Source organism: Uloborus diversus, chromosome 4 (assembly GCF_026930045.1).
Source record: "Uloborus diversus isolate 005 chromosome 4, Udiv.v.3.1, whole genome shotgun sequence".
NCBI classification, from domain to species: Eukaryota; Metazoa; Arthropoda; class Arachnida; order Araneae; family Uloboridae; genus Uloborus; species Uloborus diversus.
In genome coordinates, this window is record NC_072734.1 from 121283742 (window position 1) to 121304143 (window position 20402).

Consider the following 20402-nt stretch of genomic DNA (forward strand, 5'->3'; position numbering starts at 1 on the left):
AAAAATACAATATAATCTATTTCAAAAAATACATTCACACAAACAGGTTTCTATCAGAAAAATTCCATTTGTACTTTGCAATTAGTTTTTAACTAAGTTAAATAAAATTTATTAAACGTTCAAAAAATACATTGAATTATTTTTTTAAGGGTCTGTTCAGAGAAACAAAAGGACTAGTTACCCAGAACACTACAAAAAAAGGGGGGGGGGGGGTTGCAGCATTAACCTCCATACTAGTCAGATCTTTAAAAAATAAGTTTCAAGTTACATTTTGATGATGCAGAAATTATTGTGGTTTCAATATAAAAATTTAACAGAAAAAGCATTTTTATTGTCTTAAACTGTAATGAAAGGTTGTATGTTTCATGGAAAGCATTAGATTTTGCTTATTTTAATCCTCTAGAGCATTGTTTCCCAAACTTTTTGGCTTGAAGACTAGTAAATTTTGGAAAAACATTTCCCGAATCAGTGTTTTTTGAATTTTACAGTATTAAAAAAAATCTAATAAGTTAATAGCAACATGTTTCATTAATTTACAAAATAATCTCAATACAAAGGCAAGTAATAATTTTTCTGATTATCAATGAAAATATAAACTTTTGACAAACAAATGGTGGAATAATATTTAAAAAATTACAATATCTATTCCAGTTTTTATAAATAGTGACAAGCATGAGCATACTTTAATACTGAACACCTTTAAAAGCAAACGTATAGATTCTAGATCCCAAAAACACCTCTTTTTGTGTGCAGGGTATGATTTTTCTCTTGCATGAGGTACAAGACAGATGAAAATCTGTAGGGCATGATTAATGAATAGGCCAATTAGGCCCTGGCCTAGGGCCTCTGCTTTTTAAAGACCCCCAATTGGCTAAAATTGTTTTAACTAATGGCTTATTTTAAAAGGTTTGACTACAGAGGACCCCCCCCCCCCCAAAAAAAAAGTGTTTGGTCTAGGGCCTCCCAATATCTTAATCAGGCCCAATATCTTAATCTGAGGACCTGCCAAAGTTTACTGTGGAGCAGCGCTATCTGCCAGACAAATGATTGAGAGTCCCTGCTCTAGAGTATAAGTGCAACTTCTCTGTTCACAGAGTAAGGTCAAAACAAATCAAAAAATTAGGGTAATCTGATGACTTTTTTTTTAAAGAAACTTCACATGAAACTATTTTGCAAATGCCCTTGAGCTATGATGCATAAAATATAATTCTATCTATAAGTAAAATAAATTAAAATGCTATTTGATGCATGATTAACATAATAAGTCCCAGATTAGTTGAAGTATACTCAAGGACGGATACGTGGGAGGGACGATGGCTCCTCCCTTGAGGGGCGCTGTCTTGGCAATTTTTTCCGAATTGAGGGGTTAAAAATGAATTGTTGACATGACGTTAAGTCCTAAAGATGCGATCATCAACATCTCAGGCTGTGTTGGAAGAAAAAATGGGTTCAGTGACTTTCCTTGGGTAATTTTTTGAATTTGTTTTTTACAAAATGTGCAATTTTCGAAAACTTTTGGAAAGATTAGGAGGAGGGGGGTTCTAAACATTCCCTCGGCAATATTATAAAATTGAATTTCTGTAATGCAGTTTTAGAATACGGCTATCAATGGAAAGGGAAAGAAATAAGTCCGCAGACCTCTTAGGATTAATCTCTATATTTTAGTTGTTTTAAATACTGATGATGTGACCCCTGCACCCCTGCAGCAGTTGTAAATTAAATACGTTGTGAGAGATCAGGTAAAAAACAATGGCCCCCTCCTTGAAGAATTTCTGGTTTTTGTCCTGGAGTATACTTCATTCAAAACTTTACTGCCAGCATTAGAAATTCAACAAGCATGAGTTGGAAATATTGAGAATCAACTGTACATGAATCTATACACAATGTACATAAATTCCCGTTTTATACTATGTGAGTGAAACATAAGCCTACCTAGAAAGATGCCTAATGCACAATTGGCTCTTATAAAAAGCATCAACTAATATCAAGTTTATCATTGGTTATTGCATAGATACTTTGTGATGTAAACTTTAAAAATATTATCAAAAAATCATTTGTAGAGTAATCTAAAACATTTGTACTTTATTTTTCACTCATACTTCACCTAAACTTGGATTTTGACTTGAAGGGGGGAGGGGGCACAGAGGGAGAATCACTTTCAATAGCTTTCTGAGTCTATTCTGTCACACAGTACAAGTGCGATCATCAAAGATTGGCCAGATTAGGTTGAGTCAAAGTTTTAATAGTGGAAAAACCAAAAGAAGTTTACTGAGATATAAATCTATATAGAAGTCATGAGTAAATTATTACAAAAAAAGTAAAATTATTTGAAGTATTGGAAATTGCCAAAGTCTAACAATAAATAAATGAAGAAAGAAAGAAAAAAAATGAGGGGGGGGGGCAGAGATTACATTTAAGCATTTACAAATAAAAGAGAGAAAATTAAACTATTAGTTATGAAATATTGTGATACTTCAAACATTTCATTTCGCTTCAAAAATATATTTATCAAACAAGTCTCTGATTCAATTATAATGTTTACTTTTAATACAGCAGACCCTCATTTTACACGGAGTTAATTTTGGCAGCGGTTTCGATTATACGCGGTTTAAGATTTGACACCTTTATTTTATTTTACGCGAATGCGGCAAGGCAAACAGATAACATTTTCCTCTCTTTCAAAATCCAAACTCCTAAAGATTTCAGATTCCACATAATACACAGCATTTTGGCATGCTAATAACCGAACTTGGATCCTTGGAGACATTTTATGCGATTGGTTCCAGAGCTCTTTCCAGAAGTAAAATTATTAAACTCACACAGTTCAGAACTCACTGGAAAAAGGGCTTTCAGGAGTGACAAAGGAAGCTAAAACCAATAAGGATACCAACTTTGGTGACACACAACCAAAAACGTTCACATTGAAAAGTTTGAGCCATTCCTAGACAATATAAATGATTTTTCAGATTTGTTAGTGAAGGAAGATTCTATCATGGAAATGACGCAAGTGATCATCGATGCGTAAATACTTTTCAAAGAATTAAGAGAAAAATGCTTAATGACTGCCAAAAGACTATCATAGCCTTCTTTATAAAAGCACGAAATTAGTTTATGCCACATTAAACTTATTAAACAATTAATCATCACTAGAATGAAGTATTTTTTTATCTACGGAACCTAACCCCTATTTTAACACTACTATTAGGTCTCAATTTACTCGGTTTCAATTTATGCGGCATTTCCGTGGAATGTAACCCCGGCGTAAAACGAGGGTCTACTGTATTTTTCATTCAACAAAAAGCAACTCCTAACACTTTTCAATTCTTTAACCTAAAGAAGACCTTTAAATATGTTCATTAAACAGTTGTTCAATATCTTTATATAAAGTCACTCAGTATCAAAGACTTTCATTTGGTAAAAACATTTTTCTTTTAGGTAAGATATAAATTGGGAAAAATCTCTCTTCAAATCTTTGAATAAATGCCCCCCCCCCCCAACTCCCCTTGCCCAGACCCCATATTCATTGCATTTGTGTAAGTTAAAGAGCAAATTTGTTTCTCTTCAGTTTGTTTTATTTTTGTTTAGTGTAGTGTTTCTTAGCACTCGAGAAACCATATGCATTCCTAAAGAGCTGCCATCCATTTTTTTATGTGACACCTCTATTTGCAGAATGACATTACAAGAAAATTTGAACACCCAGCTTCCCCACCAAATGGAGAGTCTCTCTTAAGTAGATATTAAATAAAACTTTAAAGTGTCAAAATCCAAGCCTTTGAATATGAGATTTTGATTTATATATAACAGCTAGGTCAGTTTCAATTATTGCTAATTATTTAATGATTATGCTTCTCCTTATGCAACTTTAGGCAATAGCTACGACGGAATCCTTGTTTACAGACACCACAGACGAAAGGTTTGAGACCCCGGTGTATCAGCATATGATATTGCAAATTATGTTTCTGTGTAAATCCTTTGCTGCATAATGTGCACTTGTATGGCCTCTCACCAGTATGCGTGACCACATGGGATTCAAAATTCACTTTATGAAAAGAAGTGTAAGAACAAAACTGACAAGCATACATTTGCTCCTCAGCTCTAAAACAGTCAGTAACAAAGGCTCTAGTAGCAGCATTAGTTTCTGGTCCTGGAAAAAAGAATGCTCGGTTGATTTGCAAGTTTAATAATTGCATAAAAATATCAAGTAATATTTACTTCATTAAAATGCACTAAAACATAATATTACTCAAAACATTTTTGTGGACTAAAGATAAGTCTAAATACTAATACATGTGAATATCATGGAGAGGTAATCGATCAAAACTATCGTTTGCATATGAGGTGAATGCACAGTAAGGCCTGGTTAAGACGGATCAATTGGAATGTTTTCCTCATATATTTCTATCTTAGTCTGGGAAAAATATTTGTTAAGCAAATAATACACTTCAAAAGCAAATAGAAACATAAAAAGAAAATCAATGAGAAAGAAAAGAAAAGGAAAAGACATACAACAATGTATGAGTTCCGCTATCAAACCAACAAATGAAAATGTTTTTGCACTCAAATGTTCACTAGTTTTTGCAGAAAATAGCTTTATTTTCAAAGCTATCAGCCTACATTAGGATGTTAACGTATTTATAAAACCATCTTGTGGTTTAAGTACTCTCAAAATTATATGATAAACTAATTTTCAGAAACACTGCTCTTAGGTCATTATTACTATTTCCAGTTATACTCGATAAATCTTAACCTTTTGCCCTGTCCTGTTTTAATAGTCAACTAAAGATTTTATGAGGAAAACAAAACAAAAAGGAAATAATTAAATGAGCCATAATCTTTTAATGAAATCTGTAAACAATTTGAAAATATTTAATATTATACTTCAAAATTTAAAAAGCAAAATTCTTTGGACAGCAGTACAAAAAGTTGAAAAATAAAATTCTAACTGGAAAACATTTTTATATTTATTCCTAATATTTCACTAATCAGTTTGATTTTTAGAGTATTCTGTTATTTTAAACATTTATTTTACTTTTAATAACCAATTTGGAGCAGTAAAAGTCACTGCTCCTAAAAAATGACCAAAGACTTAATATAATTAATTACAAAATCAAATTTATTGAAAATGAAATATTTAAAAACCTATTTAATAAGCTTATGAAAATTAGATATTTCAGAAATTACTTTTAAAAAAGAAAAAATAGTGTTGTTTAATTAAACACAAAGTATTCCCAAAATTTTTATGGAAGACAATTTTGAAGTCAGTATGTGTTATTTAATTATTAATTGTTACTGGCTTTACAATGTTCATACAGATGTAATACACATCTATTATATGCAGAAAAGGGGTACATGTTAAGTAAAAGTGTGGATAACTGGAAATCATATATATTGAAAACAATAACAAATCCAATGTTGTTCAGCACAAATTTACAATTCATTGCAAATCTGAAAAACAGTGTGGAATTTGTCTATGTATTCAAGCTGACACAAAGGAAATCATTTCAATTCAGCTAATGGTAATACCAGGCAATTTTCAAAAGCAAAGGTTTTTTTTTAAATAATACATTATCCAGAATATTTTCAATGCGGAATAACCTCATACTTCAAAAGGTAAAATAAATATTTTACTTGAAATATTCAATTTATTTACAAATGAATAATAGTAATGATGAATGGTGCTGCTGATATTCTCAACTAGAAATGAGAATATCAGCAGCACCATTAGTTTTAGCATACATATATAGAATTAAAAACACATAAAATTCTAAAACTATCTTCTTTAATAGCAGCAAAATGAATTAAATTTCCCCTTTTCTTTCATGAACTAAAATTTCCATTATTTAAACTAATAGACTATCTACTGAACTAAGAAAAATAAGTAAATTAATTAATATGTATTCAGAAATGCTAAAACAATTATGTTACACTTAAGAAGAAACTGCATTTTGAGTAAACATGAAATTTAAAAAGAAAAAATGGAAGAAAAGAAAGAAAAGATATAGATGATATGAATTTTAATTGTTTGAACTAGTCGATAAAATGTATATACATAGCAATTTATCAATAAAAAAAAGAAAACTTTTTTTTCTCATTCACTATGAATTTAAACAAACATAATTTCAATCTGCTATAAATAATTTCATGGCAGAACTTTCACTTTATAAACTTTATAATCAAAATTTAAACTTTTTTTAAAAACGTATCTTTCTTAGTACATTTTAAGCCAACTTGAAATATTATCTCAAGCTAAGCTTAAATTATTTGACATTGACATGGTTTGTAACTACTATATCGTAAGTTACAACAAAAGATATGTAAAATATACCTTACAAATGCTATTTCTTATTTTGAAATATTGTTTAAAAAAGTCAATGAAATCCAGAATAATGATACAAATTGACAATAAATAAAATTGAAAACAATAATACTGTTAGAAAACATTTGAAAAAATAAATAAATAAATGTATTTAATAAATATTCATCTTTAATGTAACACAAAAGGAATGTAATTAATCAAATCATTTTTTTACAAAACATTACACAATAAACAGAACAAAATATTTTGGTTAAAAAGACTTTGAGAAAACTTTTATTCTTCCAGAGTTCTATAAGTTACTGCATTAGGAAAAAGAGCATTAGGAAATAAATCCATCAAGTAAAATCAACTTAATATTGAGCAATGCATTAAATTAACCAAAAAGAGTCAAAAATAAATAAATCAAAAATTAAGTTATAAAATGTTTTTTAAAAAGCCAATCAACTCTTTAAAAACAATATAAATACAGGTTTAAAACCCTGAAGAAAAAAAAAATCTCATTTTTCCAGAACTTCTATCAGTTATTGAAATTCTGGACAAGAGTTAAATGTAGTGAAATTTAACAAGCTTAAAGTCAAGCAAGAATAAAATAAGAAAATGTTAGTAGTAAAATATGAAGTATTTTCATACACAATACTATTCTAGTTTAATGTAAAATTATAGTATTAAACATTAAATTTAAAAAATTAGAAAACAAACATATTCCATTAACATTTAATAAGAAATTAGAGTTGCACACAATTATTCTGGAAAACAGGAGAATTCAAATTATATTGGATGTCTTAGATGTACCTAATACAGGGTATGAAGAAAATTCTGTCATTTAACCATTTCTGTAAGCTAAAAAAAATGTAGAAGTAAATGATAAAATTTCCATATATTAGAATCATACAGAAGTGCATTCAATAGTAAAGTTGTGTAAAATAAAAAAATATTGCATAAAATTTAGGAGTCAAGCACAATTTCTATGTATTCTAATAAGTAAAAAAAAAAACATTTTGAGTAAAAGTATCCCAAATTTAAAATTGTACAAAGTTGTGAATAGAAAATTTATTTTATAAAAAGCGAAATTCAATTGTTTCAGATCATGAAATGCAATCCCTAAAATATGTACAAAAATGATGATTGTAAAATATTTACAAACTTATCATTTTCATTTAAATACCTAGCCCCCCCCCCCATCCCCAAATCAAGAACTCTCATAACTATTCTTTCAACAATAAACTGCAAAAGGCACAAAATCCAAAAATTAATTTCCACTAGTGAAGTCGTTAATTTATTAACTTATAATAATTGCATTTAGAGACATTCAAAACAATATTGGTACCAAAGGGAAATTTACTTAGGCTTTTTTTCAGGCTATAACCCCACATTGTGAGAGTTAAAAATAAGTTCCATTCCAATCACAAAATACAGGAGTATAGGCGGATTTAGGACTGAGTTCCTGGGGGGCGGGGCAGGATTTTCTTTTTTTTTTTTTTTTTTTTTTGAGCAACATTTTTAATTGCCCTCCCCTCCTCCCATGTTTTTGTCTGTTTTCTGTGATGCGTAAGGCCATTCTTTACTTTTTTATGTGTCATTTTCATTACTGTGTGTAATCATGCTGTCCTTTTTAAATTGACCTTAAAACAGAGGGGGCTGGTATTAAGAGAGTAACGCAGTGCTCCCTTTTAAGTGGAATATAGAATATCTCCAGTTTTAGGGGGCCCAGGAGTTACTCCCCCGGAGGAAATTATCTAAAATGGATATAAAATTCTGCATTTTGAAGTCTTATAAGGGTTAATTGGAAGAAATAGGCAAATAATTTTTTTTAATGTTTTACGCTTTAAAAGTGCTTTGTGATGCAACTTAATACTTTAAAAGAAATGGTGCACAGATTTAGAGAATAGGTATCAAGAGAGTAACATACTACCCATTTGAACAATTCTTAATTTATACACTTGATAAGAAATAAAATTGAAGCACACTTTGCTTAGGAGTTTCAAAGACTTGTCTAATTATTTTCAAGGTTTGGTTGGTTAGATTGGGTTTTTGGTTCAAGAGCCCTTGTAGGCTATACTGCACCAATTCTTTTCAGGGATTTTAGAACCTATTAATAATTTGCACTTTCCAGCCTCGGAAATTGAGTAGTAGATTATACACTTGTACAGTATTGTTCAAACTTTGTAAGAAACGGATATTTTAAGTTTAAAAGAAAAAATAAACTTTAATTTCCTATTCAAAAAAGAAAAAATCATGATTTTTTTTTGTTATAAGGTTTTGAAAGATAAATTGTTACTATATAAGCTCCTCCCAAAACTGGGGAGCATTGTCCCCTTCGCCCCCCCCCCCCCCCATAAATCCACCCATGCTCCTCTAAACTATTCAAAAACGAAAAAATAATGATTTTTTTTTTTAATTTTTGGAAGATGTGTTGTTACTACATAAAGTCCTCCCAAAACTGGGGGGACATTGCCCCCCTCTGACCCCCCATAAATCCGTCCATGTACAGGAGCCTCTTGTTATATTGTGCTTATCGACAAAAAAAAAAAAAAAAAAACTTCTGAAAATAGAATATAACCAAGGTTAGAACAAACAACGTAAGTAGAAGCACAAATTTGTAAATTACCGCAGACACGTGTTTCGGCGTTACAGGGAACGCCTTTTTCAATGCAAAAATAATGAGCTTATGGATGAAAAGACATCCGACAAAAGTCGGCTTTTGTCGGATGTCTTTTCATCCATAAGCTCATTATTTTTGCATTGAAAAAGGCGTTCCCTGTAACGCCGAAACACGTGTCTGCGGTAATTTACAAATTTGTGCTTCTACTTACGTTGTTTGTTCTGACTTTACTATTCAGCACAAAGGTATTTATTTATCTCATAACCAAGGTTATTTGAAATAATTATTTACGTCTAGAATTCAGGTACATTATGTGTACAGCTAAAATACATTTAGTTTATTCTTATAGTAGGAAAAATTTTAAATAAAAACAATAAAAGAATATTTTCTAACCAATTGGCCTTTTTTTAATGTAAAACATGAACTAAAAGTATTTCAATTGTTTTTTCTTTAACTAAAGTAAGTATTTAAGCAAGTACAACTTAAATAGCAGTGAATTCAAATGAATTAAAATGATATCTGTTTTATACGCTAAAAAGGCAGAAAAATAATCTTCCTAAAAAAAGTAAGTTTTTACTACTTTAATGAACTTAAATTTGAAACAAAGTTTAACTACTTTTAATTCTTTGAGAGGCAGATGAGAAGTGTAACATGATATAACAAAGCACAATATAATAAGGGGTCTCTGCATATGCTTGTAACTTGAATAACAGATTAAAGTCTTAAAAGGTTGATCTCAGGGGTGCAAGTGGACTCAGGTAAAAATTTCGGAAAACATTGTGAAATTTTTGGAAGCTAAACCCCCTCCCCCATAAGAACTCTTCAAATATGCACCTAAAAATCATTGAAATCATTTTAAAGAAATATTTTATAATTTTTTTAATACATAATTTTTTAGTTTTAGAATGTTGCAAGATCAAAATTTTCAGAAATGGCTACCAAAAATTATCGGAAATGTCGAAAATTTTGATCACAAACACCTCTGGTTGATCAATAAAACTGTCCGACAGCGAAAAATAAAAAAATAAAATCCTAAGTTTTATGCATTTTTAAAACAAACTAAGTCATAAATTATTAAGAGAAAAAAACAGGAAAGTACAGGGATTTATCTCCAATGAACTTTTTCTCAATAACATATGAGGCAGTGAGAAGCAAAGGGATGCAAGTGGCAAAATTAAAATTTTGGAAATAATCAGTACACATGGTAGGTGAACCTCTCCTCTGTCTTGGAGCAAGAAATGGTATTAGTAGCCCTGGTAGTTGCTGCTACACAGTATGATTTAGAAAAAAAAATCAATGAAATTGTACCTAGGAGCTAATCCTTAAACGCGTTTTACTCGAAAGGTGAAAATGTCTACTTGCATCCCATTGCTTCTCACTGCCTCATATTTGCTTTGAAAATTTCTCATTTTCACGTCCTCACTTCACCATTTTCTCCCTCTTTATACATATATCAGAGCCTGACGCCTTGTTTCTCACTTCCTCATATCTCAAAGCTAACATGAACTGCTCACCTGTAACAAGAAGTTTTTGAAAAACAAGTGAGGAGGAGAGGAATAATTTTGGCGTTGTGATTGGTGGCAGAACAGAGGCTAATTTAATTCCAAAAAACAACAACAACCAAAAATAGTATTTTTTACAAAGAAAAAGTATGACACACCAAAAAGATCCTCCGTGAAATAGAGAATTGCAAATGCACAGTGGTCACTCTTTCTTCTTTCATTTCTTACAGAGCTACTACAACTGCAAGGGCTGCCAGAACACTAACCACGATCGTTGAACAACACTGCTTTTTTTTAGTACACTTTTTACTCATTGTTTTACAAGAGAAATGATAATAAATATATTTAAGAACTGGTTTAAAATAGTTTTTAAAATATTTGTAAGTGTCTAAAATACAATAGCCTTCCAAGTATTAGAACTCCAACTATCTGAATCGCTTATAGTCTGAATCAGTTAAAATTTCAGGGGAAAAAATACGACCAAAACATGCTGCGATTCACAAAATAGTGATTCTGTCGACATGCGCTTTTGTCCTCTCCTTTGCAAAGCTTGTGTAGGTACAGAGCAAACTTTATTGGTATGATTAGCTACAGTGCAGTTCGATGACTGGCTGCCGTAAGTCAGCAGGTTAGTTAGAAATATTTTTCTTTAAAAGTAGTTTTTTTCTCCTATTTTCAATATATAGACAGTAATTAATTAAAATAGACCTTTTTTTTCGTAAAAAATCTAACTATCCAAATGAGGTAGTCCTCCTTCAGGTAATTGGAGTTCTATTGTAAGTGCAATTATATTGTATTGTGAGTTTCAAATAAATAGAGTGATTATAATAATTAAAGTTCCAATTTCAAAATGCTCTAATTCAAATCTACTGGTCAGATTGATTTGATATTTTAACAGGTCAGTAATGAGGCAAAGGAAATTTATTTAGCGAAAGAACAAAAATAGTTCCAAAATGTGCTGATAAATCGTGCAGTCAGGGTTGAAATTGGATTGTTGTTATAATAAATCAGCAATTCATTGAAATCAGAACTTTCTTACCTGATTCTTTTCTTTCGCCTTCTAAATCAAAAGGTCACCACTTAAAGATACCAAAAAACATTAATTACACTCACGAACACTTGACAACACGGAAAACAATACAGAACGTAACATAAGCACACATAGAACAACTCGTTACATATTTTCCTTCACACTCATCTGTCTCTACATCGGAACTCGCTTCTACCGGTTCGGCACAGAAGCGCCCCCCCCCCCCACGGTTTTAAAGTTCAATCTGCAACAGTTGTAGAGGTATGTTAAATACTAAGACCTGACAGGATCACCACATTCATTAAATTAGAACAGGTAACTTCTAATCTAGGGGGGAACACGTCATCTTGAGCTTCCAGTTACCAGTCAGTAGCGGAACAAGGCTTAGAGCATATCAAGCAACTAATATGTTACTTATCCATAAGGTACTTGTTTTATTAAGCTCCTTTTTCTTTTGTTTCTTTTTTTTTGTCCTTATCACTGTCTTTACTGTCAATACTAATAAATTGTTCGTAAACGCTTGGAACCTATTGCATCTTTTTGGTGAACAACATTTTCATGGTTAACGAATCTCATTAGTAGGCCTCTTTCTTTTTTCAATTACCCAGACAACACCATAACAGCACATTTTGGAACTATTTTTTTCCTTCGCCAAACAAATTCCCATGTATATCAGACAGCTTGGTTATGACATCCAGAGACTGAACTGGGCTGTCTGGGACCGGCCAGTAATTTGCTGCTAAATTTCCATGGCTTTACAACTGTGCTGGAGAAATATCGTCTTTCTGACCAGGGTGGTCATTCCAAGCTTGTTAGCTTGCGAGATTGAGATTCTCGCTCACGTGATTTGTTGTGATGTAGAAATGTCGCAAAGTAGTATTCTAATCTACTCGAACTTAGCTTGCGGCTAAGTTTGAATAGATTAGAATAATACTTTGTGACATTTCTACGTCACAACCAATCACGTGAGCGAGAATATTGATCTCGCAAGCTAACGAGCTTGGAATGACTGCCCAGTCGTTTTCAAATTAGAGCATTTTGAAATTGAGACTTCAATTGTAACTACCCTGTATACCCTATTCCACAACTTGATTTTCCCTTATGTGAGGGGGCGTGGAACACATCCCTTACATAAGTCAATGTAAGATGTTTCCAAGTAAGATGTGTTCCACGCCCCCCCCCCCCTACATATCGATTCCACTACATGAAGTCTTATGCAAAGTAAGTGTCAAACAATGTAGTAGCACAATATAGTCACAGTAATTAAGAAATAACATATTTAAAGCATTTTCAACCAACAAATGCTTGAAAAAGATATAACTTACACTTCCCAATAAAAATCCACACTAGGAGCAGTAAAACTCAACCTGCCACAGAATGAACAACAAACATGTGATTTTTCAGCACATTCTTCTGGGTAAAAGATTTATTACACAAATCACATTTAAAAGGGCGAACACCAGAATGTGTAAGGCTATGACTTTGAAGTGCTTGTTTCTTTTTAAAACCTTTACTGCAGACAGAGCAAACGTAAGGTCTTTCTCCAGTATGCTTGCGCAAATGCACTTTTAAGTTAGTAGTATAATATGTTGTATAAGAGCAGTAGGAACATGAATGAATAGGTACATGGTAGTCCAAAAATGTTCCCTGTTTTTCAGCAAAACCTAAAACAAAAATGGTTTGAGTATTTTTTGTGAAAGAGTCAAACAAATTTTAACAAAATCATTAGTCAATTAAAAATACAAGTTAAACCAGAATCAAACTCTTTACCTGGTACTAAATATCAATTTTAAAAGACATTAATAAACATCACTTTAATTATATTTAAAAACCATCATTTTTCTATTTTTTACTAAAAAAGTTTTCTCATCAAAGTACTTATCAAAGAAAGGAACCCTTTCCAAAAGGCGTCACTATTAGCTCTAACAGCAGCAATTTATACGATATTTTGATGCAATTTATTGATTTGAAATCATTTTGATTCTTAATTATCCAAAAGCAGAATTAAACATTAAAAATAACCTAAGATCACCACTCAACTATTAAATGATAATTATAAGTACAATTGGTATAAATAAATATTCATACCAATAATTATAATTGGTATGAACATTCAAAGGTTTCAGAGAAAATTTTTGGAATCTCTTCCTTGAGTCCCCAATGGTTCAACTTTCAAGTCTTTTTAAAGGTATCATTAAAAGAGGAGTTTGAAGATCAAATTTTAAAACAATTACTTCATATTTGAATCATTTACATGAAAACATACAAAGAAATTTTAAAATAGTTAATTGTATGAAATTAGTGTGTCTATAAAAAAAATGGCATAATTAGTTTGAAAAAGAAATAAAGGATGCAGGAGTTTTTAGCAAAACTGAAAATTAAAATCAGGAAGCTAGCAATGAATGCAAAAAAAAAAACTGCTTTCTTTATCGTTAAATTCCTAATGTCAGACATTTTCCTAATGTCATAGATTTTATCATGGGCACCCATATGCAAAATTGTAAGGGGGGCTCAGATATTTTAACCATGGTTAAGCATGATATTTTGCCCATGAAAACCAATTTCAGGACAGATTAGAGTCATTACAATTTGACATTTTTAATAACTTATTCATTAATGGCTGGAGAAGAAATATTTTTGCATTTTTGTAAAGAAAAAAATGCTAAAAGCAGGGAAGTTCTAATTTGTAAGGGGGGCTCAAGCCCCCTCTTGCCCCTTATATGGGGGCCCTTGGATTTTACCACAATGGCTTTCTGAATGGGAAGCAATTACAAATCATACTTTTTTTTTTTAAAGGTGATGAAACTAATGTTTCATGAATGACATCCTTCCTGGTAAGCCCAAATAACGACATGACTCCCATTACCTATGTCCAATCAAAAGTCCCTTTCCAAAAACCATGTACTTAACCAGAGCTTTGCCAATTTTCTGTGAGTTCAGAAGTGTAGGAGAGATGTTCACCATGTACCTAATCAATCTCTTCCTTGAGACTTGTATAGTAAAAATAAAAAAGATAACCTTGTCCATGCAGGGACAAAGTAATGGCAAAAACATTTACGTTATGACTTAGCTCAGTTAGTTTTGCTATGAATTATCATACTTGCTCAAAGATACCATTTCAGCCAAAACATTTATGATAGTGAGGACATTTATGGGGCTTCTCTTGTAAATGAGTAACAACGTAAGCCTGAAGATTCTATTTGAATTTGAAGCCCTTGTTATGGATGGAACATACAAAAGGGCGAAGAGTGGAATGTTTCATCATATGACAGTTGCAAGCTTGTTTAAAAAAAAAAAAGTCCTTCATGCAAATTAAACACCTGTAACAATATTCTGCTTTCTGCAAATGCAGATGGCTTTCAAATTCAGAAAAATTGGAGGATACAAAATGGCACACATCACAAACAAAATTAGGATAAGCTTGAAATCATAAATGCAACATTTCAGGGTTTTTAGTTAATTTTCTGGTGGTTGCTTCAAGACATTAATCTGAAAATAAAAGTAACTTAATTAGTCACATGTTGAATGAAAGTCTTAGTACACAATGTCAATGGCAAAATAAAAATAATCTGACACAAGCATATTTTGATAAGTTGTAACCAGTGGTGTTCCCATAGGGTATACTCCATATATGCCGTATACTCTCAAACATTTTTTTTAGACACATAGAGTATACCCCCAAGCTTTAAAAATTTTCATATAATGACATATTCAGGCCTGGACTGGCCAAGGTCGGCTAGTCGGCGATCAACCGAGGGCCCCCAAGCTGGGAAGGGCCCCCCAAATGAAGCGAGGAAAAAATAATTAGCAAAAAAATGATTTTTACAATTCTTAGATTTCCTTGTAACTATTTCAATCTGTTTTCCTTATACGTTTTGCCAGGATCAGGGCCTGATGGTACTGAATGTACCAACTAGGCTGTGGTCTAGGGCCCTTGCTTTTTAGGGGCCCTCCAATGGCTAAAGTTATTTTAGCTAATGACTAAAAGTAAGATTTAACTGCATAGTGGCTCCAAAAATATTTGCTTAGAACCTTCCTATATCTTAATCAGGCCCTGTCTGGGATGCTTTTGATCTCTGTTTTATACAAATAGCACACTGCACCTAATTAAAGCCAGGTAGGGCCCCGGAGCAAAACATTATTTTTAGGGTAAGGGGCCCGTAGGGCTTTAAATTCTCTGAATTTGTCCCGTAAACAGGGAAGGATTAACAAATAGGCAACTTAGGAATCACCTAAGGATCCCCAACAAAAATGTTCAGCCTCCCTGCAAAAAAATCATCTGGGCCCCCAACCGCCCACTGAATTACTGAATTGCCCTCCCCCCCCCCCCCCGCTCAAAAAAAAAATTAAAAGAGTGGTTGTTGTTTGTGTTTGTATGCTTCAATATTTCTAGGTTCAAGTTTTGGGGAGCCCTGTATTCAAACTCTATACATTGGCTAAAACAATTTTAGCCGCAAACTAAAGTAGTTTCAGCCATTTGAGGGCCCCTAAATATCCAGGATCCTAGGCTACGGCCTAGTTGGCCTATTCAGTAATCAGATCCTGGAGGTGTTTAGGTGTTCGATTTAATTTTAAAAAGATTCTTTGGTTTCTCGGGCCATGGGCCCCTAATAGGTGTGCCCTCCCCCTCCTCGCATTACAGAGTCTGCGAGTACGCAGATCTCCAGAGTAATCCTAAAGTTGAAAAAAGTTATCTTTTGCAAATTCCAACAAATAAAATTTAACCAACAACTTTTCTTTCCTTCCTTCTTTCTCCAAGTGTACTACCGAGGCCTCCGGGGGTGTTGGCGGGTACTACACAGGAGTTCTCTCTTTGTCAATTTGGTTCCACGCATGGTTAAGTTACTCCGGTGACAGGAGTAAATTAGGACCCCTTGGAGAGTGATGTCAGCTTTTGTGATCCAGGCCGCTAAAGGAGCGTTTCTCCACGTTTCTGCAAGTTCTTGAAGAATCAAAAAGATGAGATAAGACAAGAACTTAGAATTTGGGTATGGATGATGACCGTGTGAAAAAAACTCAAACAAAAGAGAAATGCAGGTGTAATAAAAATAGGAGTAAATAAAAACTTCATGACTCGTATCAAGACTCAATGGGTTCATGTTGATTGCTTTAGTGCCCCATCTCCTTTTGCTTTTAAACCAGTAACTAAATGGGAAAATTGAATGCATATGGAAATCTTTCCGATAGGGTCCGACCGGATATTGGCTATAAAACTATTCCACCTGGGGTTTTGTCTTCTGCAATCTGCATTATAGTAAGATAATTGAAGGTTTGTATTTTACTTGCGTGCAAGCCAACTATAATTTTTATTATGGAAATTAAAAGATAGATACATTGGGACAAAATAGTGACAAGATGAAGCAAAAAAGGTATGATAATTTTCTACTATTAAGACATTGCTTTAAGCTTAAAATAGCGTGTGATAAAAAAAAAACTCAGCCCCTTCCAACAGTGGCTCACCCACGGAGAGGATAAGAGGCTCCCTCTTAGAGACTAAGCTATCCCTCCCCCCCCATTAGGCCTAAAAAGGGAGAATTTTACATCTGATTTTCAAAAAATTGTTTTGAATTTATATTTTTAATAATCAAATCAGTTTTCCCGTGCGGGAAAAAACAATAGTATTTCCCAGGACGGTAAATACCGGTTGTGGGAAAAATCTTTCCAACCCTGGCCCTGCATCACAATCCTTCTCCACATAGTCTCCGCTTACAAGGTAAATAAATATTAAAAAAAATAATAATAATAAAGAAAAAAAAACCGTTCAATTCAGAAATAATGCTAAATAAAATAACGCACCTTTAATAGATTTTGTAAAAAATGGTATGAAATTTCCTTCTGCTAAAGGGTAAGTCAAGTAAAACTTCAAAACACATGTTTTTTATACATAAATTTAACTTTAGTTTTATTATTTAACATGTCCAAAAAGAAAAAAGCAATTTTTGAAACAATAACTTTCTCACATTTTTCGCAGGAAAGAGCCCCAGGAACCTCCGTACCAGGAGGCCGGGGCCCCTTTCTAGCACCTAAGCCGACCACCCCAGAAGGAGCCAGTCCGGGCCTGGACATATTAGGTTAATGATTGCATACACATATTGTGCATAATGGATTGCTGGGAGTATACCCTTAGAAAAATAGATGGGAACATCACTGGTTGTAAAAAAGTACCTAATTTTTCAACAAAAATACAAACACTAAAGATTTCATAGCCAATGTCAATGCGATTAAAAATACGTTTTAAATAAACCTAGATTCAACATAGTTTTGTTGAGAAGAGATCTTAATCACTTTAACAAGAGATATTAATTAGTAATACTTGCTCATATAATTGGATATTATGAATATGACAGTGGTGCCCAACCTACAGCTTTTGCGGGCCATCCATAAGCCCGTTGATATGTTCGACGTTACAAATCAAAACATATATTCCGTAATTTTCTGAAACAACCAAACATTTTTATGGGGTATCACAAATGATTGTTGAAAACTTGAAGACAAATAGTCAGAAATTAATATTGAAAAAACAAATGGAAACTTCATATTGATAAAATAAACATGTAGCAATGATAACAGTTCTAGGTACGTAATTATTTTTAATTAACATAGCATTTTACACCTTATCTTAAACACTAGAATTTTATATGTGTTCTAGCCTGCAAGATTCATTTTAGTATGAGATGCAGCCCTCGAGAAAAAGAGGGTGAAGCACCACAGGTGTATGAGATGTTATAGGTAAGATGATTTTATATATAGGGTTAGTATAAAAGAATATCCCAGTTTTAAAAATTTATATTTCATAAACTATTACACTTAGCAATATAAATGATACAAAAAATAAAGATAAACAATCCAAGTTTCTTTTCACTCACAAATATTCGATATGTGCATCTTTCGTAACGCGACACACATCTATAACATACATTTTGGAGAGTTTCACTATCAGTTTTTCGTAATGTTATTTGCCACGCATATTCGATCTTTCAGTTCTTGCAATGTTGGTTGCTTTGATAAGTTTTTTTTTTTTTTTTTTTTTGGTGCAAGGTTAGGTTTTTGGCTTACAATGTTGTATGCAATGGAGGTATAAAAATACTGTCTTTGACGAAACTTCAGGAAAAAAATTACATGTGGTTAGGTTTGGGGATCTGGCTGGTCAACGCATAAAAGGTAAATAAATCACCACCTGCACAGCCAATCCAGCGTTGCGGGACATCAGTGGCGCAGCTAATTAGGGGGAGAGGGAGTACCTCCTAGAGGTCTTGGTTTTAACATTGTTGCCAATCCTAATACAGTAGTTAATATATGTGTAAGGAATGTTGTGACCAAAAAACCCCCTCCAAAAGGAATTTCTGGTTGTGCTAGTGCGTAACGTGCATTTAAGTAGTTACGTAAGCTTTAAAAAAAACGATCAGTTTCAGAGGCGCCAACTCCATGAGTCCTGAGGATGCCCCAACAAAAAAATTTTGAGGGGACAGGGTCCCCCAATAACTTAAGAAAATTATTAGTTATATTATACTTTCTGAACTCCCAAATTTATCTTAGTATTTTTTATTTTTCTTGTTTGAAGAGAGTTACCTTGTAAAATACATTCAGTAATGAGTTAAAACAAATAATTATAACGGCAGTAGGCAGTTTTAACTGAAAACAAGTGGTGTGAATAATGATAGTGTTGTGGTGCTGCAAGCACACTTAAAATTTGTTCCAGTGCATGAATTGTCTGTCGCTGGGTGGGCAGCGCTGCGGCGCTCATCTAAGTGTTGCTGATCTGGAAAAAATAGATGAGGATTTGATATGTATATTAAACGGGAGGCATGACAGTTTTTGAATACTTTTGGGAATTGTGTTTTAAAAAAAAAACCTTTGCAAAATGATGATCCTTCGCTTCTTCGGAATTGATGAGTACCAAAGAAGTATGAAAACAACGAAACCAGATCACTGCACTCTTTCAAAGCCCTAAAAGAATACTACAAAGCACTTTATATTGAAGTTTGTGAAATAGTGCAATCTTACACTATTGGTTGGTTTAACATCAATTGGACTCGCACAGGTCATTACAGTTGAACAAAAGATGCTTGTTTTTATTAAACAATGGTGATACAAATCTGAAGAATCAACTGAGTTTTTCAAAAATGACCTAGACATTGAGAGACTACATTTACACTTGAATATTCAAGGTACAAAGATCTGACCTTTACTGGAGGGGGGGTGACCTCCGTAGGATTACATACCCCCTACAGTTCTGGTGATGTCTGCACCCTCCCCTCCCCCCAAAAAAAAAATTTCAAGTTGGCGCCCCTGATCAGTTTATCTTTTATGTATTATTTATAGTGCTAAGTGTAATAGTTTATAAATGTAAATTTTTAAAAATAGGATATTCTTTTATGCTAACCGTGTACTTTTGTACAAGTACAACATTTGAAAGAAACTGTTGCATACTCTGTAATTAAGTGGGAAAAATTTATTTTCTCATTCACAATGGAAGATGAAATCCCATTCTATATGGGATCTCAGTTCGCAGTTTATTCTTAAACAGAATATGTCAATAAATATTGTGTGCTTTCATTCCAAATACATGACAGAAAGTTTGGTTTTGATCGATGAAATATTGAAACTGAATTCCTCGACAGTCATGAATTACTTTTAACTTGAATTGAAAAATATGTTCTCGATATACCATAAACAAATATTTTTTTTCACATAAGAGGGGTGAAATTAGAAGCAGAACTGTATTAAAAAAAGAAAATACAAACATTTAAACCTGAACTTTATTTCAACTAGTGCATCTTAACTAATGAAAATACTGAAGTATAAGATTTTTTAATGGCCTTGGTATGGAAGACAGAAGGGTATTTTAGGAATACAACAAAATAATTGTCATTTTTTGATTATGATTCAAAGAATTCCTCCATTTCTACCACATGCAAAAAAAAAAAAAGTCATAACCCTAATATTTTCAAG

At 32.6% G+C, this 20402-nt stretch overlaps 1 protein-coding gene across 1 annotated transcript in view; it reads left to right on the top strand.

Annotated features, from left to right (window-relative positions):
* The first annotated feature begins 1404 nt into the window (after positions 1-1404).
* LOC129220803 (dynein regulatory complex protein 11-like) overlaps positions 1405-20402 on the top strand; it is a 77966-nt gene continuing 58968 nt past the window's right edge. Inside the window, exon 1 of the mRNA XM_054855234.1 lies at positions 1405-1466. Coding sequence (XP_054711209.1) covers positions 1405-1466 — 62 coding nt within the window. The remainder of the gene's footprint in view (positions 1467-20402) is intronic.